General features: G+C 49.5%; 1 protein-coding gene and 1 pseudogene across 7 annotated transcripts in view; one reads left to right on the forward strand and one right to left on the reverse strand.

Moving 5' to 3' along the window:
• LOC103306722 (zinc finger protein 271-like) overlaps positions 1 to 11335 on the reverse strand; it is a 47589-nt pseudogene extending 36254 nt beyond the window's left edge.
• The window catches only part of LOC122174611 (zinc finger protein 620-like), a 40255-nt gene continuing 25780 nt past the window's right edge, over positions 11311 to 25785 (forward strand). For 4 of the 7 annotated variants that reach the window (XR_010593185.1, XR_010593186.1, XR_010593187.1 and 1 more), the window contains exons 1-4: positions 11311 to 11509; positions 18475 to 18563; positions 19235 to 19361; positions 23533 to 23676. Coding sequence is in view for 4 of the 7 variants with exons in the window: in XM_065570086.1 (XP_065426158.1) it covers positions 11311 to 11509; positions 18475 to 18563; positions 19235 to 19361; positions 23533 to 23676 (559 nt within the window). In the remaining 3 variants the exon portion in view is untranslated. The other 3 variants (XM_065570083.1, XM_065570084.1, XM_065570085.1) reach the window with 3 other exon arrangements.

Raw genomic sequence — 25785 nt, forward strand, 5'->3', positions numbered from 1 at the left:
AGCCAAATCTTTATAACTGTTCAAACACAAACTGAATAACACATGCAAAATATACAGTGTAAATATCCTTAAATCAAACTCTACTTTCTCCAGAAGCATTTCTGTATTTTACCTATATAAATATTTTTTCATCTGTGTGTACACTGAAAATAACATTTTACTGCAATTTATTAATAAAAATCCAGTCCTTTCAAGCATACATTTAAATAATGAAATACTTTAATTCTTTCACTTTCTAGACTGTAATGCTTGTCTTGAAGATAATTACACCCTCCCTGTGATGTATTTTACTCTCAGTACCATAACCCCATCGTGATGTAGCTCCTGTCTGGGAGCTCTGCTGAGGCCAGTGCCATTATGATCAGAAGGTGACACTTTGACATATGGGCAGAGACACATAGGGGAGGGTGGAGGATGAGGTAACATGGAGGCTATCAGGGTTGAACATGGCTCTACAGAATGTGGGGAGCAAACACCCTCTCAGCCTCTCCCACCTCCCAGAATCAGTAACTCTGATAAATGGTTTCCTGAAATCTAAATAGCCCCAGTATGTGAGTCAGTGATTAACGCAGGTGCCTTGGGTGCTGCAGCGCCAACCCCCTGCCTGGACGAGGATGATGAAGAACTGCAATAGAGACAGGTTAGGCTGGGAGAGGGCACAGCTGATGTGGGACTGGGAGCCAAGTTGACTGTGAGGCCAGAATTCATGGGGGGGTTGGGACAAGAAATCAACAGGACTGGGTAGAGGCACTTCTGTGTATTTCCCCCGTTTACCATCCTGCCATATATTTAATTTAGAAACTTTTCATTCAAATTTAAACACATTGGAGCTAAGCTGTGTTGTTGCATTTTCACTTACAGTGGTACAGTTTTAAATGGGTGCTTAATCAGATGCTTATGCAACACAAAGCAGTCAATAATTGGCGTGTTTTATTAATTAACTTGACTGTGTGCTGTGCATCACTTTGAAAAAAAAGATGGTGTGAATTAATGTCAAAATTTCAGGCATTAAGAAATAGAAAATAGGTGTCAGTTCGTTTCTCATGTGTTTATCTCCTAATTTTAATTTCAATTTTGAATCAGTATTAATACCATGGTGTTTTAATAGCAGTAGAGTTTATTTCTATAATTGTTTGCAAGATTTCATTGGATATTGTGAACCAGCAGTCTTAACCTTTTATTTTGAGATTTCTAAATACAATCCAGAGCACCACTCCTGAAAGACTGCAAGCCCTGGCCTGTGACATGCTCCCTAGAGAGCAAACACCTGACGAGCTCTTTCGCCCTAAAAATCGCTTTTGACTCTGACATCAGAAAACACTATAGATAACCAGGTCATTACAGCAGACCTTCACTAGGTATATAGTTCTACCATCTATGTGCCAAAATTCAAATGGTTCCGTTTGTTTGATCTTTCATTCAGCTTTGCAATTATTAGATCCCATTTAAAAACTGGAACAGAAATAACCAAAGCAAGTTAAGAAGAGAGTGACATAGGTGGGGGTAAAAAATAAATGGAAAGAACTGACTATGCAAAAAGGAACATCCCAAACTATCAGAGCCCCAGACCCTCGTCCAAGTGAATCCACCCCAGCCAGGCATATCAAGCTGGGCCCTTGAAAAATCACCCATCCCATCTGGCAGTGAATGCTGCGTGCATCTGGTCTGCTGATGTGCTGCTCTAGTACAGAATGCACCACGGCCACAGGGAGCAGAGACATGGACTCCTACAAAATAAAATCCCAGAAACACCTCCAACATCCCATCCCCTCCCCCACCTCCACATGGCCATTCTCAGCCTATTGCTAACAGTTCCTTCCAGCCTTCAGCACTATAAATAAATAAAACATGGTGATACAAAAGGTAGATGGTGCCAGAGAAACCATATCTCCTTCCATGAGAAGGTAACTAATTTTTTGGACAAAGGAAATGCAGTAGCTCTCATCTATCTGGATGTCAGTAAGGCATTCGATACAGTTCCACATGGGAAACTATTTGTTAAATTGATGAAGATGGGGATTAATATGAGAACTGAAAGGCTGATAAGGAATTGGTTACAGGGGAGACTACAAGGGGGTAATACTGAACGGTGAGTTGTCAGGCTGGAGGGAGGTTACTAGTGGAGTTCCTCAGAGATCAGTCTTGGGACCAATCTTATTCAACATTTTTATTAGTGACCTTGGCACAAAAAGTGGGAGTGTGACACAAAGCTGGGAGGGATTGCCAATATGGAGGAGGACAGGAATATCATACCAGAAGATCTGCATGTCCTTGAAAGCTGGAGTAATAGAAATGGGATGAAAATTAATAGTGCAAGAATTTTTGCAATAAGCAATAAAAAATTAGTACTGTTCTAAAAGGCAACAATGAGACCTCATCTGAAATACTGTGGGCAATTCTGGTCTCCCAAGTTTAAGAAAAATGAACTCAAAGTGGAACACGTGCAGAGAAGGGCTACTAAGATGGCGGGGTGGGCAAACTATGGCTCGCGGGCCGGATCCAGCGGCCCCCAGGTGGGGGGGGGAGGAAGGGGGGGCAGAGGGCTCCATGAAACAGAGAACCGTGGCCAATGGGCGCTTCGGAGGAGGTACCTGGAGGTGAGGCAAAGGCAGCACTTCCTGGAGCGGTGCGGGACCGGGGACAGGGCAGGCATGCCAGGAGCCAGCCCTGGCGAGCACCGCTGCCACCCCGGAGCCGCTTGACGTAAGCTGGGCTGGAGCCTGAACCCCTCCTGTACCCTGCCCCCAACTCCCTGCCTGCACCTCGCACTCCTCCTGCATCCCAACCCCCTGCCCTGAGCCCCCTCATACACCCCATACTCTTCCTGCACCCCAACCCCCTGCCGCACCCTGCACCCCTGTGCACCCCAACACCCAGCCCTGAGCCCCTTTCTGCATACTGCACCCCCTCCCACACCCCAACCCTGGCCCTGCATACTATTTCCCCACCCAGATGTGGTCCTCGGCCCATAAAATTTGCCCACCCCTGTACCAGTATGATGTGACGAATGGAAAATCTGCCTTATAAGGGGAGACTCAAAAAACTTGGCTTGTTTAGCCTAACCAAAAGAAGGCTGAGGGGAGATATGATTGCTGTCTATAAATACATCAGAAGGATAAATACCAGGCAAGGAGAGGAGTTATTTAGATTAAGCACCAATTTTTGGCCCTAGAACAAATGGATATTGGCCATCAATAAGTTTAGGCTTGAAATTAAGCGAAGGTTTCTAACTATCAGAGTGAAGTTTTGGAACAGCCTCCTAAGGAAAGCAGTAGGGACAAAAAAACTGCTAGCAGCAAATATCTCCAAAGACCAGTGATGGGACATTGGATGGGAAGGGCTCAGTTACTACAGAGAATTCTTTCCCAGGTGTCTGGCTGCTGGGTCTTGCCCACATGCTCAGGGTCTATTTGATTGCCATATTTGGGGATGGGAAGGAATTTTGCCCAGACTCATATTGGCAGAAACCCTGGGGTATTTTTTTTTTTTGCCTTCCTCTGCAGCATGGAGCGTGGCATGGGTCATTTGCAGGTTTAAACTAGTGTAAATGGTGGATTTTTTTGTAATTTGAAGTCTTTAAATAATGATTTGAGGACTTCATTAACTCAGAAAGAGGTTAGAGGTCTATTACAGGAGTGGGTGAGTGAGGTTCTGTGGCCAGTGATGGGCAGGACTAGATAATCATGATGGTCCCTTCTGGTCTTAAAGTCTGTGAGTCTATAAATTGTGCCTTGCGTTCCACAGACACTGATGGAGATCAGGGCCCCATTGTGCTGCGCATAGAAGAGAATCTGACTGAGATCAACACCCCATTGTGCTGGGCACTGCACAGACAGACAGGGGCAGTCCTTGCTCCCAAAGAGATCACAATCCAAGTAGACAATGGGTAAGAGGAAAACAGAGAGGGGCTGTGAGTTCCCCAAGGTCACCAAACAGGTCAGTGACAGAGCCAGGAACAGACCCAGGTAATGCCAGAACCCCGTCACCCACAGCTTGGAAACATCCCCAGACCACATTGTATTAGGCTGCAGGAAAAGGTGGTTTGTCCATGGATGCACAGGCTGTTTTGGCAGGGCAGCTCAGCTGCGGTCCCTGTACACAGCTGGGGGTGTCCCCTGGGTCAGGAGAAGTCAGTGTCCAGTCCTGTGAGGCTGTGCTCCTGGCTCATACCTCCAGCACTCACTGCTGCCCTTCTGTTACCAGCTGCACTGTTCAGCCAGTCCAAGGCCTCAGTGAGGTCACTGTCCCGTGCCCCTCCCCCCCAAGCCTTCAAACTGTGGCACTAGTGCACCAGTGCCAATCAGAGTGCACTATTATAAATTTTGTCTATACTAAGGGTTTTCACCAGTGCCTAAAACACGAGCGTGGCAGAGACCTTCAGTAGGGACGGTACTTGGTCCTGCTGTGAAGGCAGGGGACTGGACTCGATGACCTTTCAAGGTCCCTTCTAGTTCTATGAGATAGGTATATTTCCAGATTAAGTATCCGAAACAGCAGTACAGTGGCACTAGAACTGGGATTTATTTCTATGCTCTGTTACGGACAGCCTGGGTGACCTTGGACATGTCAATGTGTCTCCTCCCAACTTTAGTTTATTTACCTAGCTGCCCACTCACTGGGGTCTCGTCTCTCTCCAGAGCTGTTCACCACTAAAATCTGCGTGGGTGTCACCAGAGTTAAGGTAGTTAAGGTCTGAAACAGGCTCACAAGGATGGCTGTGGAGTGTCTGTCCTTGGAGGTTGTTAAGAAGAGGTAGGACAAACCTGTGTCAAGGATGATCTACATATACTTGTTAGTCTCAAAGGTGCCACAGGACCCTCTGTTGCTTTTTACAGATTCATACTAACACGGCTACCCCTCTGATACATATACTTGGTCCTTCCTCGGCAGAGAGAGCTGGACTTGAGGACATCTTGAGGTTCTGTCCAACCCTACATTTCTATGCTATGCAATATATACATATAAAAACACAACATGCAGAAAAATCCCCACCACAACATAATGTCAGGCAATTCAGTTCCCCCACCACCACCAAAAAAAACCCAACAACAACGTATACTCCACAACATCAAATGACAGAATACAAAAGAGATCAAAGCAACACAATGCAAACTAATACAACCTAGGACAAAAGTACACCATACAAAAGAGCTCAGCTGAAACCAACACAACAAAGGCACAAATCAACCTGAGGGAAAACAATGCTCCATAAAACTGTGCAACACAACATGGTGCGATCACAGTTCCAAATGGCAACATGCAGAATAGCTCAGCTTAGAACACGACACAGCACAAAACAGAATTATTACAATGTAGGCATGGAAGGGATCTTGAGAGGTCATTTACTCAAGCCTCTTGTGATGAGGCAGGACCAAATATCCCTAGACATTCCCAGACTAGTGTACCTCTAACCTGGTCTTAAAAACCTCCAATGATGGAAATTCCACAACATCCCTTGGAAGCCAATGCAACGCAAATAATCACATCAACACAATGCTGTACATGCACAAGCTAGGCTTGCAGTTAAGGGGAGATGCAAGAATTCAAACAATCTGACTTCAGTTCCCAGTTTTGCCCCAAATTCTCAACGCGAACTTGAGCAAATTATTTCCCCTCTCTGAGCTTCAGTTTCCCCATCTGTAAAAATGGGTGTAGTGTGAAAAACTGCTATCTGTCTTAATTTGCTACCAGTAAGCAGTTTTTTACAATACCTCAGGCCTTGGCTACAGCGCTGTACTTGGCTACAGCGCTGCAACTTGCTGCGCTCAGGGGTGTGAAAACGCGCCCCCCCCCCCCCCGAGCACAGTGAGTACAGTGCTGTAAAGCGCCAGTGTAATCAGAGCCTGCAGCACTGCACGCTCGCTCGCAGCGCTGCAAGCTATTCCCCTCGGAGAGGTGGAGTACATACAGCCCTGTGAGAGCTCCTGCAGCGCAACTACACTTGCGCTTCACAGCGCTGCCGCCACAGTGCTGCCGCCAAGTGTAGCCAAGGCCTCACATAGCAGTATCTGACCTAATCTACTACTGGAACAGGGGTGGCGAATTGTAACCAGTAGCATTTACTAATACATAAGGTTGCTCTTATTTGCTGACTTGTCGTCATTTGCTAAAATTTGACAGTGGTGTGGGATGGAAGCACAAAGTCTTCAGCTTCCAAACAACCCAGCCTGGTGTACATATATCAATTACCTCTAAATAGAGTGAGGCTATTTAAACATTATTTATTTTGTAGCTTCATTTACTGTGCTAACAATGTAACATTGTGACATTGATACTTCTGCCCAAGTGACCTGTGTGTTGGATTCATTGTAGTGGGATGCGGGACATGTGGCTGATCATTTAAACTCTTCATTTCCTTAGGGTTTGCCTTCAATATACTTCTATGCTGGTGCGATCTCTGACCATTACAGTTCACCAACTCAGCAGGCAGGCACAGGCAGCAATTCACTTGTCCTGTTGCCTTGACTGAGAAAGGTTTTTGATCAAAAGAAGCGTAGATTCCAGCAAGCTCCTGGGGTAATATCTCGTTGGAGATGAAAGGGCTTGTTCAGAAAGAGATTTTGAAGTCTGCAGGGTAAAGATGAGCCAGATGGATTTGTCTCCATGCAGGTATATTTTAGTCTCTGTGGGATAGGTAGAAAGGAGAGAGAAGTATTTGGGATTTCCTATTTACCTTCCTCAGGGCCATCTATGCTCACCTAAAATTTTTATGGCAGAAGCAGTTCCCACCAAAGGTAATGATCAAGTCCTAAGAGTAATTCAGGGAATCCCAGCAGCAGATAAGACAAATTTGTGAACTGCTATGAGACTTTATGCAGTCAGATACACTGATAAGGGATTCTTTGTTAAAAACAGGGCTTTGAAGCTGTGCTCCGGCTCCAGAGCAAGTTCCAGGCAAAAAATTGCAACTCCACTGCTCCGGAGCTGCTCCGCGCTCCAGGCTCCGCTCCAAAGCCCTGGTTAAAAAAAAGCCTCTCTGGCCCCCCCCAACCCTATTTTTGCAAACACTGGTGTCTCAGTCCACCGAGGTAACTGTTACCCCTGCCTGTGCTGGGGTTTTGCCCTCTGTCACAGTCTGGCAGTGCTGCACCCCTGGGCTTAACCCCAGCTCCTCCCCCCCCCCCCCCCTGATTTTGCCCCTCAGCCCCTATCCTAACCCTGCCTCCAGATGCTTGACACTCCACCCCACCCCGGCCAGTCAATTTCCACCCCCAGCTCAGACCCTGGCCAACCCCCTTTGCCCCTTTTTAACCCCAGTAAAAAGCAGTCCACACAATCTGATGCCAAGTAAGGGCAGAGTGAAGGGCAGTGGCTTCAGCAGATGTTATTGAGCATTCTCAGTACACCCTAAGTAGCAAATTAAGACAGAGCAGTTTTTCCACACCACACCTCCTTAGGCACCAGCCCAAGGTCTGGCATCCTCCCACCTCGCAGGGTCCTACAGCCTGGCTCCAGCCCGAGCCCAGACATCTACACTGCAATTAAACAGCCCCTTAGCCTGAGCCCTGTGAGCCTGAGTCAGCTGGCATGGGCGAGCTGTGGGTTTTTAATGGTAGTGTCAACATACCCTTGGTGTGTGCAGCACCGGTCACAATGGGGACCCTGATCTTGGTCAGTGTCTGTGCAGGGCCCTGCACAACAGAGGACCTGACCTCAGATGGGGTCTATGTAGTGCCTGGCAAAAGAGAGCTAAATTCCCTCTAAGCTGCCTGGCCGTGCAGCAGCTTATCAAGGGCCGCGCAGCACTCAGGGCTGCGACGGGGAGAGATGCCTCTCCCCCAGCCCCCGGACCTGTCACGGCAGGGAGAGGCAGGAAGAGATGCTCTCCTCCAGTCCCCTAGTTGCAAGGGAGAGGTGCCTCTCGCTCAGCCACAGCCCCAGAACTGCTGCAGCCAGGGAGAGGTGCCTTCCCCCGCCAACCCAGATTCTGCTGAGGGGAGAGAGGGCTGGGGGGAATCTGCACTCCCAGCCAGAGCCCTTACACCCCCTCCCGCCACATCCTCTACCTCTACCCCGGCCCTTCGTCCACTCCCACACTCCAAACCCCTCGGCCCTACCCCCGCCACACATCACTTCCATATTGAGGCACATCACAAAATTCATTCTGCACATGCATGGGAAAAATGAGAGGGAACATTGAAAGAGGGTCTGTGATGTCAGTCGGGGTCTCTGCCATGTGTGGCACAATAGGGACCCTGATCTTGGACCCTGCAGTACCAGGCAGAATGAGGGCCCCAAACTTGGTCAAGGTCTGTGCAGCACCCAGCACACCAGGGGCCCTGAGCTCAGTCCAGGTCAGAGCCATGTTCAGTACGATAGGAGCCCTGACCTCAGTCATGGTTTGTGCCACATTCGTCACAATGGGGATCCAGCTCTTGGTCAGGGTCTGTGCAGAGCCTTCCACAATGGGGGGCCTGATCTCTGTTGAGGTCTGTGCCATCTCCAGCACATCAGAGGCCCAGATCTCTGTCTGGGTTTGTACAGGAAGGGATTGGGGAGAGATACAGGGCCTGATCCGGGAGAGGGGTGGGATTTCAGGCATCAGATTGGGAAGGCCTGGGAGCGGAGGTCATCCTGCAAACTCCAACATGGAGAAAGAGTCAAGCAACAGGTTCCCTCCAAAAATGTAGAAGAAGCTGCAATTATAACCCACGAGGAGCACCTCCAGACCAGTAAGGATTTTTTTCAAATCAGAGCTGGATAATACTATGGGAAATGGTAACATCTGATGTTTGAAATCAGTGTTTAGTAATAAAAAGAACAGGCTGCAAATATGGGGAATTTTAGCATCCTTATCACAAGTTAAGGGAAAATGGGAAAAGTTTGAGGAATTTTCTAGCAGTAGTTGACACAAGGGAAAGAGTTAAAATTTGAATGGATTTCAGGTCAATCTTTGATAGAGACAAAAGGGCAAAATTTGCAAGGGTTTTATATTAATCAATCTTCAAGAAGTTGAGGAATGGCAACACCCAAGGAGGTTTCATGTTCTCCGATAATTAGATGGGAAAATCTCCAGGAATAATAAATCAGTTAGACACCAGGAGAGAAAAATGGACAGATTTTTGAAGAATTTGATATCAATATTTCAGAACTGAGGAGAAAATGGGGCACAAACTAAATATTTGCCAATATAAGAGAGAAGCATCAACATCTGGGGAGATTTTATCTCACCATTCAACAGTTCAAGAGAAAATTAATGATCTAGAGGATGGCGTGGACTGCATTCTCAGCAAGTTTGCAGATGACACTAAACTGGGAGGAGTGGTAGGTACGCTGGAGGGTAGGGATAGGATACAGAGGGACCTAGACAAATTAGAGGATTGGGCCAAAAGAAACCTGATGAGGTTCAACAAGGACAAGTGCAGAGTCCTGCACTTAGGACAGAAGAATCCCATTCACTGTTACAGACTAGGGACCGAATGGCTAGGAAGCAGTTCTGCAGAAAAGGACCTAGGGGTTACAGTGGACGAGAAGCTGGATATGAGTCAACAGTGTGCCCTTGTTGCCAAGAAGACTAACAACATTTTGGGCTGTATAAGTAGGAGCATTGCCAGCAGATCGAGGGATGTGATCATTGGTGAGGCCTCATCTGGAGTACTGTGTCCAGTTTTGGGCCCCACACTACAAGGAGGATGTGGAAAAATTGAAAAGAGTCCAGCGGAGGGCAACAAAAATGATTAGGGGGCTGGAGCACATGACTTATGAGGAGAGGCAGAGGGAACTGGGATTGTTTAGTCTGCAGAAGAGAAGAATAAGGGCGGCGGGGGGGGGGGGATTTGATAGCTGCTTTCAACTACCTGAAAGGGGCTTTCAAAGAGGATGGATCTAGACTGTTCTCAGTGGTACCAGATGACAGAACAAGGAATAATGCTCTCAAGTTGCAGTGGGGGGGATTTAGGTTGGATATTAGGAAAAACTTTTTCACTAGGAGGGGTGAAGCATTGGAATGGGTTACCTAGGGAGGTGGTGGAATCTCCTTCCTTAGAGGTTTTTAAGGTCAGACTTGACAAAGCCCTGGCTGGGATGATTTAGTTGGGATTGATCCTGCTTTGAGCAGGGGGTTGGACTAGATGACCTCCTGAGGTCCCTTCTATGATTCTATGAAAAGAGGGGATTATATAGCGATATTCAATCAACAACAGAATGGGATGGATTCTTCTTGCCTCACATTCGCATGTCAGGCAGGGAGCCCTGGGTGATGTCACTTTCACAGGGGAAAGGAGTGGGGCTGGAGTGAGGTGGTCACTGGCTGTGGGGTCTGGGAATGTGACTAGCAAGTGGTGGGGGGAGGGGGCTGCTGGGTTGGGCAGGGTGGGGGAGGGGAAGTAGCTGGGCCTGGGAAGCCCTCCATGGGGGACGCTTGCTCCTCCCTTCCCTTCCTGGGCCTTTCCATGCCCTGTTGCCAGCAGAGAGTGGCCACTCCCAGCCCAGCCATAACCCTGTCTCAGGGCTCTCCCAGCCTCTGCCCATTATCCCTCTTTCCAGTTCAGAAATCACTCAGGGGAACCATTTCCCACCTAAACAAGGACAAATCACTGCAGGTAAAAATTTGGGGAAACACCCCAAACCTGAGATTTGAACTGGCCATTGGGGAAAAGGAGAGAAAATGGGGCACAATCAGTGTAGGAGAACAGAGACCTTCTCAGGGATTTCAGGGAAAAGGGAGGTCACCCTGGATGTTGCTCGTTGCTCTCTAGGGAGAAAGGGGGCAGGAGTGGAGAGGATGGGGGGGTCCCCACGGGAGGGGGCAGCGGTAAATCCGAGGGGATCTCAGCCCCCCCTTCCTCTCCCTGCTCCTCGGGGGTCACCTGCTCTTCCCCCCCCCCCCCCATGTCCGGGCTGCACAGACATTTTCCATCCGCCCCTTTCCCAGGTCTCCCCCCCGCCCGGCAGCCCCCGCCCGGCAGCCCCCGCCCAGCCCCACGCAGGGACCCCAGTGGGGGCTGGTCCCCTCTCCCCAGACCCCCCGTGGTGCCCCAGGGCAGAGCCTGGCCGGGCCCGGGGGCGTTGGGCTCCTGCGGGGACAGCAGTTCCGAGCCCCCCGCGGGCGCTGCCCCCAGGGAGCAGATCCCGGCGCTGCGAGATGCCGGGTCCCCCCCACGGACACTGGGGCAGAGTCACCGCCCGGCCCCGCCCCCGGGGCTCGCTCCGGTACCTGGAGGCTGCAGCGCCGCAGCGGGCGGGCAGAGCCCGGGGCAGCTCCAGCGGGAGCAGGGCCCGAACCGGGCACGGGGGGGTTAATGAAGGTCTCCCCGGCACAGACTCTTCTGCTCCGCCCGGCCCCGCAGCGGGTGAGCGCTGCCTCTGCGCATGCGGGACTCTCCTCCTCCCGCATGCCCAGAAACGGGAGACACAAAACTCTTCTCCGGCTCCCAGAGAGGCTCCAACCGCCCAGCGCGAGACACGCTCGTCTTCACCGCCAGAACGTACGTCACTTCCGTTCCCGAAAGAGTCAGGAATTACTTCTCCCAGCCTGCACCGGGGGCGCTTCCGCCCTCTCCTAGACCAGGTAACGGAAGGTTTAGGCAGCTATTACTGCGCATGCTTAGTGCGAGCTCAAGCGCGGTTTGCCAGGCACATGCCGGGGCTTGGAGCAACTGCGGCAGCGGGGCCGGGAGGCAGGAGAACAAAGCCCGGGGGCGGGGCAGCTCCTGGGGGCGGGGCTCTGGCCCAGACCGGACGCTGCTGTTGTCGCCGTCTGACCCGGGAGCCCGGGCGGAGCAGCTGCTGCTCCCCGGGGTCTGTGCGGGGAGAGCCCGGCATTAACCCCTCCGTGCCCGGCCGGGGGGAGGGGCTTTCTCCAGCTGGGACCCGCCCCCTGGGTGGCCCCGGGCAATACCCTCACCAGCCCTCGGGCCAGACCCCCATAGTGAGTGAGAGACCCCGGGGGGCACTGGGGCCGGGCAGGAAAGTGACTCTCTGCCCCGGGGAACCTGGGAGAAGCCTCGGAGCTGCCTCAGCCCCAGTGGAGCTGCAGCAGGATCTGCCCCCGGCACCGCTGGGATTTGGGGGGGGCAGAGACTGGGACCCGCGGGGGGTCCCCTGTGGTGTGGTGGGAGGAGGAGTGTCGGGCAGGGGGGAGAAGCTGGAGTTGTGGGAGGGGGAAGGGTCAGTGGGACGGGACGGGGGGGCTGAATTTGTCGGGGACTCGAACCCAGACGGCACAGTTCGTTGTCTGACCGCAGAGAGACTGGCAACACCAGCAAGGTCCAGTGACAAGCTCTTTATTGAGGAGTGCAGACAACAATAGAGAGCGGCCCGTCTCCAGAGAGAACCAGCCACGGTTTTAACTAGGGTTACCATACGTCCGGATTTTCCCGGACATGTCCGGCTTTTTGGGACTCAAATCCCCGTCCGGGGGAAATCCCTAAAAGCCGAACATGTCCGGGAAAATCCTGGGCCAGGGGCTGGCCCGGGGCCGGGGGTGCGCCGAGCCGGCGGTGCCTGGCGGCCGGGGGGTGCGCCGGACCGGCGGTGCACCGGGCGGCTGGGGAGTGTGGGGTGCGCCGGGCCACCGGGGACCGCTGGTGCCGGGGGGGGGCGCCGGTGCCGCGTGGCTGGGGAGTGTGCCGGGTGGCTGGGGAGTGCGCCGGGCCGCCGGGGACTGGCGGTACCGTGGGGTGCGCCGGGCCGCCGGCGGTGCCGGGCGGCCAGGGAGTGCGCCGGGGGTCGGGGAGTGCGCCGGGGGTCGGGGGTGCTGGGCCGCCGGGGGGTGTGCTGGGCCGCGGGGGGGTGCTGGGTGGCCGGGGAGTGCGCCGGGCCACCGGGGGGCGTGCCGGGCCGCCGGGGGCCGGCGGTGCTGGGTGGGCCAGGGGCCCGGGGCTGCTGGGCGGGCCAGGGGTGCTGGGCCGGGGACCCGGGGGCCGGGCCGGGGGTGCTCGACCGGGGGCCCAGGGGCCCGCAGTTCTGGGCGGGACGGGGGTGGTCGGCCAGGGCCGGAGCCGACCCAGGCTGGAGCCGCTCGGGGGCCAGCCTGGGCCGCGCCTCCGCCCCCCCTACACCCCCCCTTACCTGCTTCAGGCTTCCCGCGAATCAAATTTTCGCGGGAAGCAGGGGAGGGGGCGGAGACTTTGGGGAAGGGGCGGAGTTGGGGCTGGGGGCGGGGCCGGGGCCCCGTGGAGTGTCCTCCTTTTGGAGGCCCAAAATATGGTAACCCTATTTTAACAACTAGTAGGGTTATATAGACAGTTCCGTTGCATCATAGTTAAAACAACCCACATCCCACCCCGCTTTGTTAGCAAGAAACTTCTAGTATTCATGTATACCTATCCCCCTATTCAAGCAGCCTTAAGCAATTCATAAGGTCTCAGCAACTTCCTTATCAACACAGTTAACAAGCACCAGAACTAGGAGACGCGGGAGTCAAGGACATACAAAGAACAGAAACAGGGAGTGGAGGCAGTATGTCTCCTAATCTATCTTCTGAGCACACTGTTTTTAGCACATCTGGTACAGGAATGCAGCTCCCCCCTTATCTCACTTTTCCAGCTTAAACAACTGTGTCTTCGATTTTGCCTGGGGACTACCCAGAAACCTCTGTTGGCCTAATTCTAGTTAGGTTGGCATAAATGCTCTACAATTTTTCCTTTTGGGCCTAACAAACTGTCTCTGTGAAGCCAGGAAATCCCTGGGGGAGAAGTGGCAGGTGGGGAAAAGGGGGAGGGGAGTTGATTGGATCCTTTCCCTGTTTGTGCCACTTGCCTCTCACCCCGATACAAATTCTCTCTAGTTCTGTCCCTTTTCTCTCTCTCAGTATCTCACATGTGGCTATAAAATCTGGGGAGATTCCCCCTTTTTCCCTCAAATGATCAGCTCTCTTCTCTCCCCTGATCTCTCCATAATTCTCAAATGTCCATTTAAAATCTCTCTGATGTGGGGGGATTTTCCCACCCATTTTATCAGCAGCGATTTGTCCTTGTTTAGGTGGGAAATTGTTGCCCTGGGTCATTCCCCAAAACATGGCTGCCCTTGGAGTGGGGATGGGATGGGATGCCTGTTCTCTGCCAGGGTAGGGAAGGGAGGAGCAAGTGTCCCCCATGGAGACTGCCCAGACCCCAATTTCCCAATGCCAGTTGTTGCCTCCTAAGTACCAACACAGTTGCCCCCAGCCATCACCTGCCCATCCCCCACTGCTGCCCCTTCCCTCATCCAGGGAGCCTTCCAGCTCCCCCTCCCTCTCCCTTGCCCTCTTAAAGCAGCTCCCCAAAAGGCTCCCTGCTGCTCATGTGAATGGTGGCAGTTGGGGAAACCATCACTTTCTGTTTATGTATTGGACAGTCATATACAATCCAGTCAAACGGTCCCCCTTTTCCACTAGTTCTTTAATAGCAATATAAAATCCTCTCAGATCTTGGTGTTTTTTCTCTCATGTTATCAATTGCGTAGTTTGTGACGTGTTTTCATTACAAATCTCAAAGATTGATATAAAATACCCTAAATATTTGCCCCACTTTTTCTCTAGCTGTTTATTGCTAATTGAATGTGCCCTGAGATTTTTCCCTGTCTCTAAGTATAAAATACTAAGAAAATCTCCGATTTATACCTTTTCTCAGATTCTTGAACATGAAAATAAAATGTTTGCAAATGTTGCCCATTTCTTCTCCATTTATCAAATATTGATGTGAAATACACTTAGATTTTACCTCGTCAACAACTGATATGAAATCCCTCTGACATTCCACTTTCCTCTCTATAATTTGCAAAAATGGATCCAAAATCCCCCAAATTTCCACCCTTTCTCTTTCGTTTCTGAACATTGATCTCAAAGCTCAGATTTTGCCTCTTTCTACATCATTATCAAATGTCTATTAAAAATCCTGTCGGGTTTTGGGCCATTCCCCATGTTTCTAAATCCCAGCTACTTCTCCTTCCTTGGAGGGAACCTCTTGCCCTGAGTTGTTCTCCATCCTGGAGGTTGCAGGGGGTTAAATTACCCTATGATCATCTTTCCCTTCTCCTTTGAGAATCATTTGTTCCCTCCTTTATCTCTGTTAAAAATGTTTGCCGGTGAAAGAGACCAACCACATATTTAATACCCATCAAAGCCAGAGGCCTCCCCCTGTTTGGGGGATCAGTGGTTCCCAATTGGTAACAGGAGAGTTGGCTGGACCCTTTTCTTTTCTCCAGCTGGCACAGGATGAGTGGGTCACTCTGAGTGCAGCATGGATCTAGAAGTATCCAAAGCCCATGATAAATGGTCTGTGTGAGGAGCTGCTTCCTGCAGTGCTAAGATGTAGTCACCTCTGGAGTGGATCCACGGTGGCCATTATTTGCTAGTGACGGCATGGAAATTTCTTACCTATTTTGGCCCTCCAGGCCTTCCATTCTCCTGTTAAAGAAGCATCCCCCAGGGTTCCCTCTGCCTTGTGACTGGCCAACTGGGGGTGGTGATAACTTTCTATCCGCTTATCAGACTCTGTGATGTAACACTCTTGCTGGGTGCAGGGGCTTGGCTGTGTGGGGAGATTGCAGCTGCAGCTGAAGGGGCATTGTGCTGGGGGAGGTCTCTGGGTGACTGGTCAGGGGGTACCCTAGTAAGGTCCGTGACTTCTGGAGGTTTGGGGTTTTGGGGGGTGGTTCTGATGTGCCCAGCGCTGAGGCTATGGGTCCTGGAGGTGAGTATCGCTGGGGGCCTGTTGGCTGAAGAACAGTGGGGGTGGGTGTCTCTTGGGGAGGTGGGAGAGGGGGATAGAGGGTGCCTGGTGCTGTGCCAGGGGCTCTGTCTAGGCTTCCCCCACTGGCTCCTGGGATCGTTGCCATGCCCTGTGCACAGAGCTGTCGTGAGGATCCCCGGTGCTAGGTCAGGGGATGCCAGGGAAGCAGAGTGAGGGGTCCTGCTGTAAAGCATCAGAGAGTCCAGCTGGGAGGAGGAGGATGTCCCAGGCAAACGGCATGGCAGATCCTGCTGGAGGGCAGGTGGGGGTCCTAGGCAGGCAGTGAGGGAATCCCAGGCAGGCAGTGAGTGACTGAGCTCCCAGAGCAGGGTCCTTTTGGGGGTTCTCTGACCACTTTGGGGGCTCTTAGTGCATGGAATCCTTTTGGGTTCCCAAGCTGATAGTAAATGTCTGGTGGAGATTCCCTTACTGGTGGAGCTCTGAGGGGTATCGAGTTCCTGGCCAGGGACTCTGGGGGCTAGGTCCCAGGGAATATCTGTGGGGGTCCCTGGCTGGCAACTCTGGATACAAGGGGCTATCTGGGGCCACTAGCTGGAGGCTCTGGTTGCTACTACTGACCACGCTCCTTCTCACTCATCAGCTGGTGCCAGAATCCTAATCCAAGCACTGCCCGGTGTTCCCCGGCTACTGCCAATCACCGTGAAAACTTTGTATCCACAGTGAGGGACTGAGTTCCCAGTGGGGGGTCCTTTTAGAGGGGGTCTGTGGCTCCTCGGGGCTCTTGGTGGGGGGAACCCTTTGGGTAATATAATGCCAATATTTTAAAAGGGCTCTAGAGGTGATCCCAGCAATTACAGACCGGTAAGTCTAACGTCAGTACCAGGCAAATTAGTTGAAACAATAGTAAAGAATAAAATTGTCAGACACATAGAAAAACATATATTGTTGGGCAAAAGTCAACACGGTTTCTGTAAAGGGAAATCATGTCTTACTAATCTTTTAGAGCAACAGAGGGTCCTGTGTCACCTTTGAGACTAACAGAAGTATTGGGAGCATAAGCTTTCGTGGGTAAGAACCTCACTTCTTCAGATGCTCTTGCCCACGAAAGCTTATGCTCCCAATACTTCTGTTAGTCTCAAAGGTCCAACAGGACCCTCTGTTGCTTTTTACAGATTCAGACTAACACGGCTACCCCTCTGTTACTTAATCTTTTAGAGTTCTTTGAAGGGGTCAGCAAACATGTGGACAAGGGGGATCCGGTGGATATAGTGTACTTAAATTTCCAGAAAGCCTTTGACAAGGTCCCTCACCAAAGGCTCTTATGTAAATTAAGTAGTCATGGGATAAGAGGGAAGATCCATTCATGGATTGAGAACTGGTTAAAAGAGAGGGAACAAAGGGTAGGAATAAATGGTAAATTTTCAGTATGGAGAGGGGTAACTAGTGGTGTTCCCCAAGGATCAGTCCTAGGACCAATCCTATTCAACGACGATACTAAACTACTCAAAATAAAGACCAAAGCAGACTGTGAAGAACTTCAAAAAGATCTCACAAAACTAAGTGATTGGGCAACAAAATGGCAAATTAAATTTAATGTGGATAAACGTAATGTAATGTACATTGGAAAAAATAACCCCAACTACACATACAATATGATGGGGGCTAATTTAGCTACAACTAATCAGGAAAAAGATCTTGGAGTCATCATGGATAGTTCTTTGAAGACGTCCACGCAGTGTGCAGTGGCAGTCCAAAAAGCAAACAGAATGTTAGGAATCATTAAAAAAGTGATAGAGAATAAGATGGATAATATCTTATTCCCCTTATATAAATCCATGGTACACTCACATCTTGAATACTGCGAACAGATGTGGTCTCCTCATCTCAAAAAAGGTATCCTGGTATTAGAAAAGGTTCAGAGAAGGGCAACTAAAATGATTAGGGGGTTGGAACAGGTCCCATATGAGGAGAGATTAAAGAGGCTAGGACTTTTCAGCTTGGAAAAGAGGAGACTAAGGGGGGATATGATAGTGGTATATGAAATCATGAGTGGTGTAGAGAAAGTGAATAAGGAAAAGTTATTTACTTGTTCCCATAATATAAGAAATAAGGGGCCACCAAATGAAATTAATGGGCAGCAGGTTTAAAACAAATAAAAGGAAGTTCTTCACACAGCGTAGAGTCAACCTGTGGAACTTCTTGCCTGAGGAGGTTGTGAAGGCTAGGACTTTAACAGGGTTTAAAAGAGAATTGGATACATTCATGGAGGTTAAGTCCATTAATAGCTATTAGCCAGGATGGGTAAGGAATGGTGTCCCTAGCCTCTGTTTGTCAGAGGGTGGAGATGGATGGCAGGAGAGAGATCACTTGATCATTACCTGTTAGGTTCACTCCCTCTGGGGCACCTGGCATTGGCCATTGTCGGTAGACAGGATACTGGGCTGGAGGGACCCTTGGTCTGACTCAGTATGGCCATTCTTATGTTCTTATGATTCCCAACCTGGCAGTGATGGTCTGGTGGGGGTTCCGTGGCTGCTGGTGCTCTGAGGGGTATCTGGTGTCCCTGGTCAGGGACTCTGGGAGCTGGGACCCAGGGAATATCTGGTGGGACCCTGGCTCGGGGTTCTGCGGGCTGCTAATAACCGAGGTACAGGACATCACAGGGAGGTTAAAAATATGTCTGTTGGCTTAGCCTGGCAGGAGGGGCCAGGTCTACACTGTAATAAAGAGATCAAGCATTTTCCCAGTGTAGCAGAATCTAGGATGTCTGTCTGCAGGAAAAGAGCCTGGGGGAATTGTGATGTGAAATTAACTAAAGCCTGTTCTGAGAACTCCACAACTGCCTTTCTCGCCCTGCCAGGCTGCAGAATGACGTCCCTGTTTTGCTCCAGTTCATCCCGTCCTCCCATGGGACAGAGGAGAGAAATGGCTGCAGAGGAGCCAGTTCAGGTAGCAATTATTGGGGGTTGCTGGTTTGTTCCTGCAGGAGTGAGAAGGACAGAAAATATACCGGAGATAGGAAGGTTTGCTCAGTCTGGGTTGGAGCAGTGCAGGAAATGCACAAGGTGGAGAAAGGGAGGAGTGCAGGGTGTGGCAAACCTGCTGGGAGTTGTTTAATAAGTGGCCTAGATTCTAGGAACAGGCCCAAGAGGTTCGGAGGTGGAAATGCTCTAATTTGTGGAACAGAAAATAACCCACCTACACTGGGCTAGGAAAACTGACCAGACTCTCAGTGCTGGAGCCTGAACTGACTAACCAACTGCTCTAAGATGTGAAGGGGGCACCCACCAGTCAGGCTTAGGGGAGATTCTCCTCCCTTCATATCCAGCTCCTCACAATGAGGAGTGTGTTGTGCTTCTTCCCAGAGAGCTCTTCCTGAACCCTGCTAGGGGCTCCATCTCCTGTATCAGTCTGTGACTAGTAGGTGTGTGATAGATCTTCTGGGAGAGACAAGGGGCTCTCTCTTCATCCCCTCACTCTGCTGATTCCTGGATCCTCTGAGTGGAGTGGGAGTGGGACTGTGTTGACTGTGAGTCACCCAGAGCTTCCATTTGATTGGCTCTTCTCCCCCACGAATAGTGGGGCAGCAGGTACTGAATGTGAGACTCTTGCTCTTTCAGAAGCTGGTGACCTTCGAGGAGGTGGCTGTTTATTTCACCAGGGAAGAGTGGGCTCTGCTGGACCCCGTTCAGAGAGCCCTCTACAGAGACGTCATGCAGGAGAATTATGAGAATGTGACCTCGCTGGGTAAGGATTCCTGTCCCGTCGGTTCTTGGAAGGGGAAATGAAAAGAGAAGATTCACGCCACCCGCACAAAGCCAACTCTACTTTGTCCTGTTTCAGCATCACCCCAATATGCCAGTGACACACACACTACCAGAGACCCTCCCCCACTGCAGAACACTTTGGGAACAGAGCACAGGAGTAGTATCGCACAGTGTGAAATATATATATAACAGAAGCTTCCTACCGCTGACCTTCTCTTCAAACACTGAGCCTACTCCACCCAGACCAGAATGTGCATGGGGTGTAACAAGCAGGCTGCTGGAGTCAGAGCTGCTGGTCCAGGGTTACTTATCACACAGACACTCAATGTGTCTTTGAATGCTGGCTGGGGGTATCCAGACAGGGGAGCTCCAGCAGCAGAACACTAAATCTCATCCAGGATTACAGATGACACAACTCCTCACTGCTCTGGATTGAACCCCAGCATGTGAAAATGGTTTAGGTTGGTAATGAAACTTCTTGAGACATGGAGAGTCTTGCTCCCCCATCACCATGTGTAACAGTCACAATCTCTCTTCTCTACAGGCTCCCTAGATTTTTGACTACCTCATTCCCAAAGTCACATGACCCCGATTCTTATTCTTTACATTCTGCTTTTCCAGACTAATTAGAGTCTGTTGCTCCTGAATTATAGCTTCTAATTTCCCAGTGTTCGCCACACCCAGGGATTTACCAACTCCCTCCTGTTACACTGGACTCACTAGATTCCTTAGTACATAAGAATGGCCACACTGGGTCAGACCAAAGGTCCATCTAGCCCAGTATCCTGTTTTCCAACAGTGACCAATGCCAGGTGTCCCAAAGGGAATGAACAGAACAGGTAATCATCAAGTGATTCATCTTCTGTCACCCATTCCCAGCTTATGGCAAACAGAGGTTAGGCCCACCATCCCTGCCCATCCTCGCTAATAGCCATTGATGGGCATGAATTTATCATGTTCTTTTTTTTAACCCTGTTACAGTCTTTGCCTTCACAACATTCTTTGGCAAAGAGTTCCACAGGTTGACAGTGTGTTGTGTGAAGAAATACTTCCTTTTGTTTGTTTTAAACCTGCTGCCTATTAATTTCATTGGGTGATTCCTAGTCCTTGTGTTATGAGAAGAAATAAATAACACTTCCTTATTTACTCACTCCACACCAGTCATGATTTTATAGACCTCTCTCATATTCCCCTTAGTCGTCTCTTTTCCAAGCTGAAAAGTCCCAGTCTTTTTAATCTCTCCTGATACAGAAGTTGTTCCATATCCCTAATAATTTTTTTTTGTCCTTTTCTGAACCTTTTCCAATTTCAATACAACTTTTTTGAGATGAGGCGACCACATCTGCCCACAATATTCAAGATGTCGGCATACTATGGATTTATGTAGAGTCAATATGATACTTTCTGATTGCCTCTGCACCTTGAGTGGATATTTTCAGAGAACTATCCACAGTGACTCCAAGATCCCTCTCTTCAGTGGAAACTGCTAATTTAGACCCTATCATTTTGTATATATAGTTGGGATTATGTTTTCCAATGGGCTGCAATATGTGCTATCCGGACATCTAGTACTGCCGAGATCCTGCATTCAGTAATATCCCTGCCCTTCCTGTTCCCTTTCTCCACTGAACCCTACCAGCCCATGCTTACTGTTCCCAGCTTCCCCAGGACTCTCTCATTGTCTCTGGACCTGTCTGTCAGCAAGAAGCAGTGCCAGGGTGACTTGCCCTCTCTCTGGAGACTTCAATTTCTGGGACATGGATTTAGTTTCTCGGTGTTTTAGGAGACTCTTTGAAATTGAGTGTCTGTGACATTAACCACAGTACAATCTGGACTGTTGAATAGCTGTGTCCCCTCAGTTCCCCAAGCTGGGGTGCCTTTTACACTGCTTTACTGTGAGAACAGCCACTCCTGGGCAGGTAACACATAGTCTCCAGCATGTAACTCTCTTCCAGCTACACAGTATTGAGTGCTGCTAGTTAGTGACTCACAAATTACAGTACCCCACAGGAGAACCCCAGAAAATTCTCTGGTCCCAGACTTCCCACAGAAATGTACATCTTGCCCTGTCCAGAACTCTACTGAACAAAGCAAGCTCATACGAAGTCTGTCATTTCATCAGTGGAAAATGACATGCGCCAACCTTGTAATCCAAACACACTGGTTAGATAGAACAATAAAACAAGATTGTTTAAAATCTTTTTTTGGGGGTGGGGTAGTTAAGTGACTATGGGTAATGAGGCATTAAAGTCAGAATTGTTTACAAAAGAAATGCAAGATAAAACACGAACTAATGTTTAACTTGACAAGCTAAAACGGATTCAAAGCAAGTGTTTCTCTCACCATATGCTGAGACAGGCTGGCTTTCCTTTCAGCCAGGACTCCCCCAACCCACCCCTGCCGCCCAAGTTCAGTTCTTCAGGAGTTTTTATGCGCAGAGGGAAAGGGAAGAGAGAGTCAAGCATTTTCCTCACCTCTTTTAATAGTTCAGTCCTTTGTACTAGAAACAACTTCAGTTCTCAGCTGAGTCATGGTGACAGGCTGTCTGTTGTAAATATGAGCTTCCAGTGGTCCCTATGAAGGAATGTAAATGTCTTCTTCACACCTTCCCCCTCCAGAGAATGGCTATTTGACCAGATGTATGCCTTGCTGTCTCTGAGGAACTGGTTTGTGGGTGTTCCCCAGAATTGTAACTTTTTCAGTAATATCATACAGTAAAATCTCATCACTTTAACATACAGTGTTGCTACACATTTTAACAGGAGGATAATATTCAGTAGATTATGCGTTTTCAAATGATACCTCACAAGCCAGACTATGTACAAAATTTATCATAATTTTCTAGAAGAGTGAACATAGGGGTACAGACTGACACAGTGTCTGTCTGTGTGTGTTCCCAGTAGATATATGTGTATTTCAATCCCTCATAAGCAGAGTGTTCGGCATCTTCAAGGAGCTGGTCCTGGGAATTTACTGGTTTACGAAGTGTGACACTGTATGGAATTGTGAGACACTTTATTATTTATTTTATTAATACCAGTATGATAAAATTGCAATGAATCATGCTAGATATGCCATGTAAGGTGTCAGTGAAAATGTTACGATTTTCCAGGTATGATAATTTTGTTTCTATGTTTTTTATCACCATTGTATTGTGAGTTATAGATATGCAGGGTATATCTGTATTTCCAGATTGTGCAGTGTTTCTAGGTGATACCCCCAGACATATTGGCATCGGCACTGCCTCGCCTGTTCAATGGCCCATTCAGGGTCATCAGCTGTACAATAAGCCCATGGAAAGGACCAAGGGGACGCACCTATTGAGTCAGCAAGACATGCGGGGTATGCCTGTGTACTGAGACCTCCAGGCTTTTCCATGCCATGTGCTGTGAGGCTTGTGTTTGGGATACAGGAAGTAAAAGCCACATGGCAAAAGGAATATAAAGGGCAGCAGCAGCATCTCCATTTTGTCTTCAATCCCTCTTCCTACCTCTGGAGCAACTTCTCAACAAACTGAAGCCTTGAACAAAGGATTGAATGATCCATCCAAGTTGTGGATGTGTTCCAGATGGACTTTCAAGCCAGCAACTCACCAATACTGCTAAGAACCTGATATATAGATTTCTGAATGTATCTGACCGCTTTCACATTTAACAACTTTTTGTTCTTTCTTTCATTCTTAAACCATGCTGACAGCCAATCCTTTAGCATACCCAAAATACCTTTAGTGTAGAAGATCCAAACCTATACTGACCTGCTAATGTGGCTGACCCTTGGGGTCAGAAGAACATCTTGTTTATGTGAGCAGAGTTTTTAAATAACCTCTCACTGTAGTGGACCTAGGTGCTGATTGGGAGTTAGAGAACTGGAATGCAATAAAGGGGGCAGTGGGTTGTTTTTTTCCAGCTTCTCAATAACCAGTGTGGGGGATCAGAAGCACAGTTTGTGACCGGTCGGTGAGTTTAACTTCAGTGTTAACCACCAGTTTTGGGAGCATCTGCTCTCCCTTTTTCAGCCTGCCCTGACCTTGGCATTTTCAGTGAGGACTACACCAGGTCACACTAAGCACTGAAGTTAAATTAATAGAATGTTTTTTATGACAATGTCTTATGAAATCACCTGAACTCCTTTGTTTTGTTTCATCTGAGCAGGGTTTCCAGTTTCCAAACCTGATGTGATCTCCCAGCTGGAACAAGGGGAAGAGCCATGGGTCCCAGACCTCCAGGGTTCAGAGGAAAGAGAGATCTTGAAAGCTCCCTGCACAGTTGAGGAAACATTAAACCAACTCAGAATCTGTAAGTACCTGAAGAACACATCTGGGATGCCCTACAAAGCCCTTGGGAGATGTCTCGTTTCATTATTGTTCCTAGCAGGGGTCGTATCCTCAGGGTAAATATAGCTCATGGCTTCCTGTAGTTCCTAACAGACATTCCTGCCTTGCCCCTGAGAATTTCAATGGGATGTGAAGGCTGAATTGATCCCCCTCCTCTCTTCTATTTGGGGGAAGAGTCTTGGGGGAATTCAGTTCCTGAATTTTATTTGACCCCTCTCCAGCACTTGTTTTGATTTGGTCTTCCCCTTTCCATCCCTATTTGAGGTTTCTGTCTCTGTCACAGCAGGTGATGCAATGGTATATGAGAATGAGGAGCAGAATTCTCAGCCAGAAAATGTTGAGCAAGTGGATAACCACAGAGCATTATCACCAAGATCAAAAAGGAATTTGTCCAGGAGTCTTGATCAGGGAAAATCTTGTGAAATTCAGCACAGACCAGAGAGAGAGCAGGGAAACCAGCCAGGGGAGAAAGTGGGTCAATTTATTTCCTGTTGGGGAACTCAGAAGGGCGTCAAGGAAACCACAACACAGCAGGAAATCCTCAGGAGAAAGAGGAAAAATACATGCACTGAGTGTGGGAAAAACTTAACTCAAAGATCAGGCCTTTCTGATCATCAGAGAATCCACACAGGGGAGAGGCCGTACGAATGCACTGAGTGTGGGAAAAGCTTCACTCAAAGATCAGGCCTTTTTCGCCATCAGAGAATCCACACAGGGGAGAGGCCCTATGAATGCAGTGAGTGTGGGAAAAGCTTCACTAGCAGCTCAGCCCTTTCTGAACATCAGAGAATCCACACGGGAGAGGCCCTATGAATGCCACGTGTGTGGAAAATGTTTCACTACCAGCTCAGACCTTTCTAAACATCAGAGAATCCACATAGGTGACCGGCCCTATGAATGTATTGAGTGTGGGAATACTTTCTCTTGGCACTCAGCCTATATTAGCCATCAGAGAAGCTGCAATGGAGCTTAACATCATAAAAACGTCTAAGTCAATCAATATTTTTTTTCTTTAATACTTTTCCTGATTCCCACATAGTAACTTTTAAAGCTGTTTGAACTGTTTGCAGCACTGTTATCCCTCAGCTTGTCCAGATGAGTGGCCCATTTTTGCCTTTTGCAGTTTGCCCTCTTTTTAGGTGGACCTATTTGTCCTTTCTATTGTCCCATGAATAATCTGAGTGTGCTCTTCCTATCAGGAACTAGGGAGCATCACAATTCTCCTATTGTAAAGTTATTGTTAGAGTCACCAATGATACAGTTTGATACAAATGATACAGATCGTATCATTTCCAGTTGTTCTCATGTTGCTCTGGGTTTTGCTGAAGAGCAGTTATATTGGGAACTTTTCAAATTATATTTAAATGAAGAAGAGCAGGGGTCAGAAAAAAAGAGGAGCTGGGACCCCAGACCAGGGGTGCAGGTGGGAATGTGTGGGGGGTGCAGGAGCTCCTGTTTGGTGCTCAGGGTGGGGGTGGGGATGTGGGGGGGGGTGCAAGAGTCAGGGCATGGAGTGTGGGGGGGCTGGGTATGTGTGGGGGTACAGGAGTCAGAACGGGGGCTGGAGGTGTGTGGTGAGTGCAGGGGTCAGGGCAGAGGGCTGGGTGTGTGGGGGATGCAGGGGTCAAGGCAGAAGGCTGGGTGTGTGTGGGGGGTCAGGGCAGTGGGCTGGGGTGCTCGGCTCATGGGGGTGCTCACAGCAAGGGGCTGGAGGGGATATGCCCCATCCGCACCCCTTTCCCCACCTCTTCTCTGCCTTCTCCCTGGAGCAGCTCCGCTCTCCCCCTGGCAAGGGTGATCAGCTGATTGGCGGCAGGCAGGGGGAGGGGCAGGAAAGCATCACACTGGGGAAAGAAGCGGGGGAGGGGGAAGCTTGGCTACCAGCAGGACCAAGCTTCTGCCTCCTGCCCCCACAAGAGAGGGGGGGCTGAGTAGGGCCAGGACTCCGGCAGGCAACAGCGTGCTATCAAAAATGGCATGCATGCTGCAGGTTGCCGACCCCTGCCCTATGGGAAGCAAGTCATGACATCAATTGTAGCTACAGCTCTTAGTACCCATCAACACAAAGACT

This window comes from Chrysemys picta, chromosome 16 (genome assembly GCF_011386835.1).
Source record: "Chrysemys picta bellii isolate R12L10 chromosome 16, ASM1138683v2, whole genome shotgun sequence".
NCBI lineage: Eukaryota > Metazoa > Chordata > Testudines > Emydidae > Chrysemys > Chrysemys picta.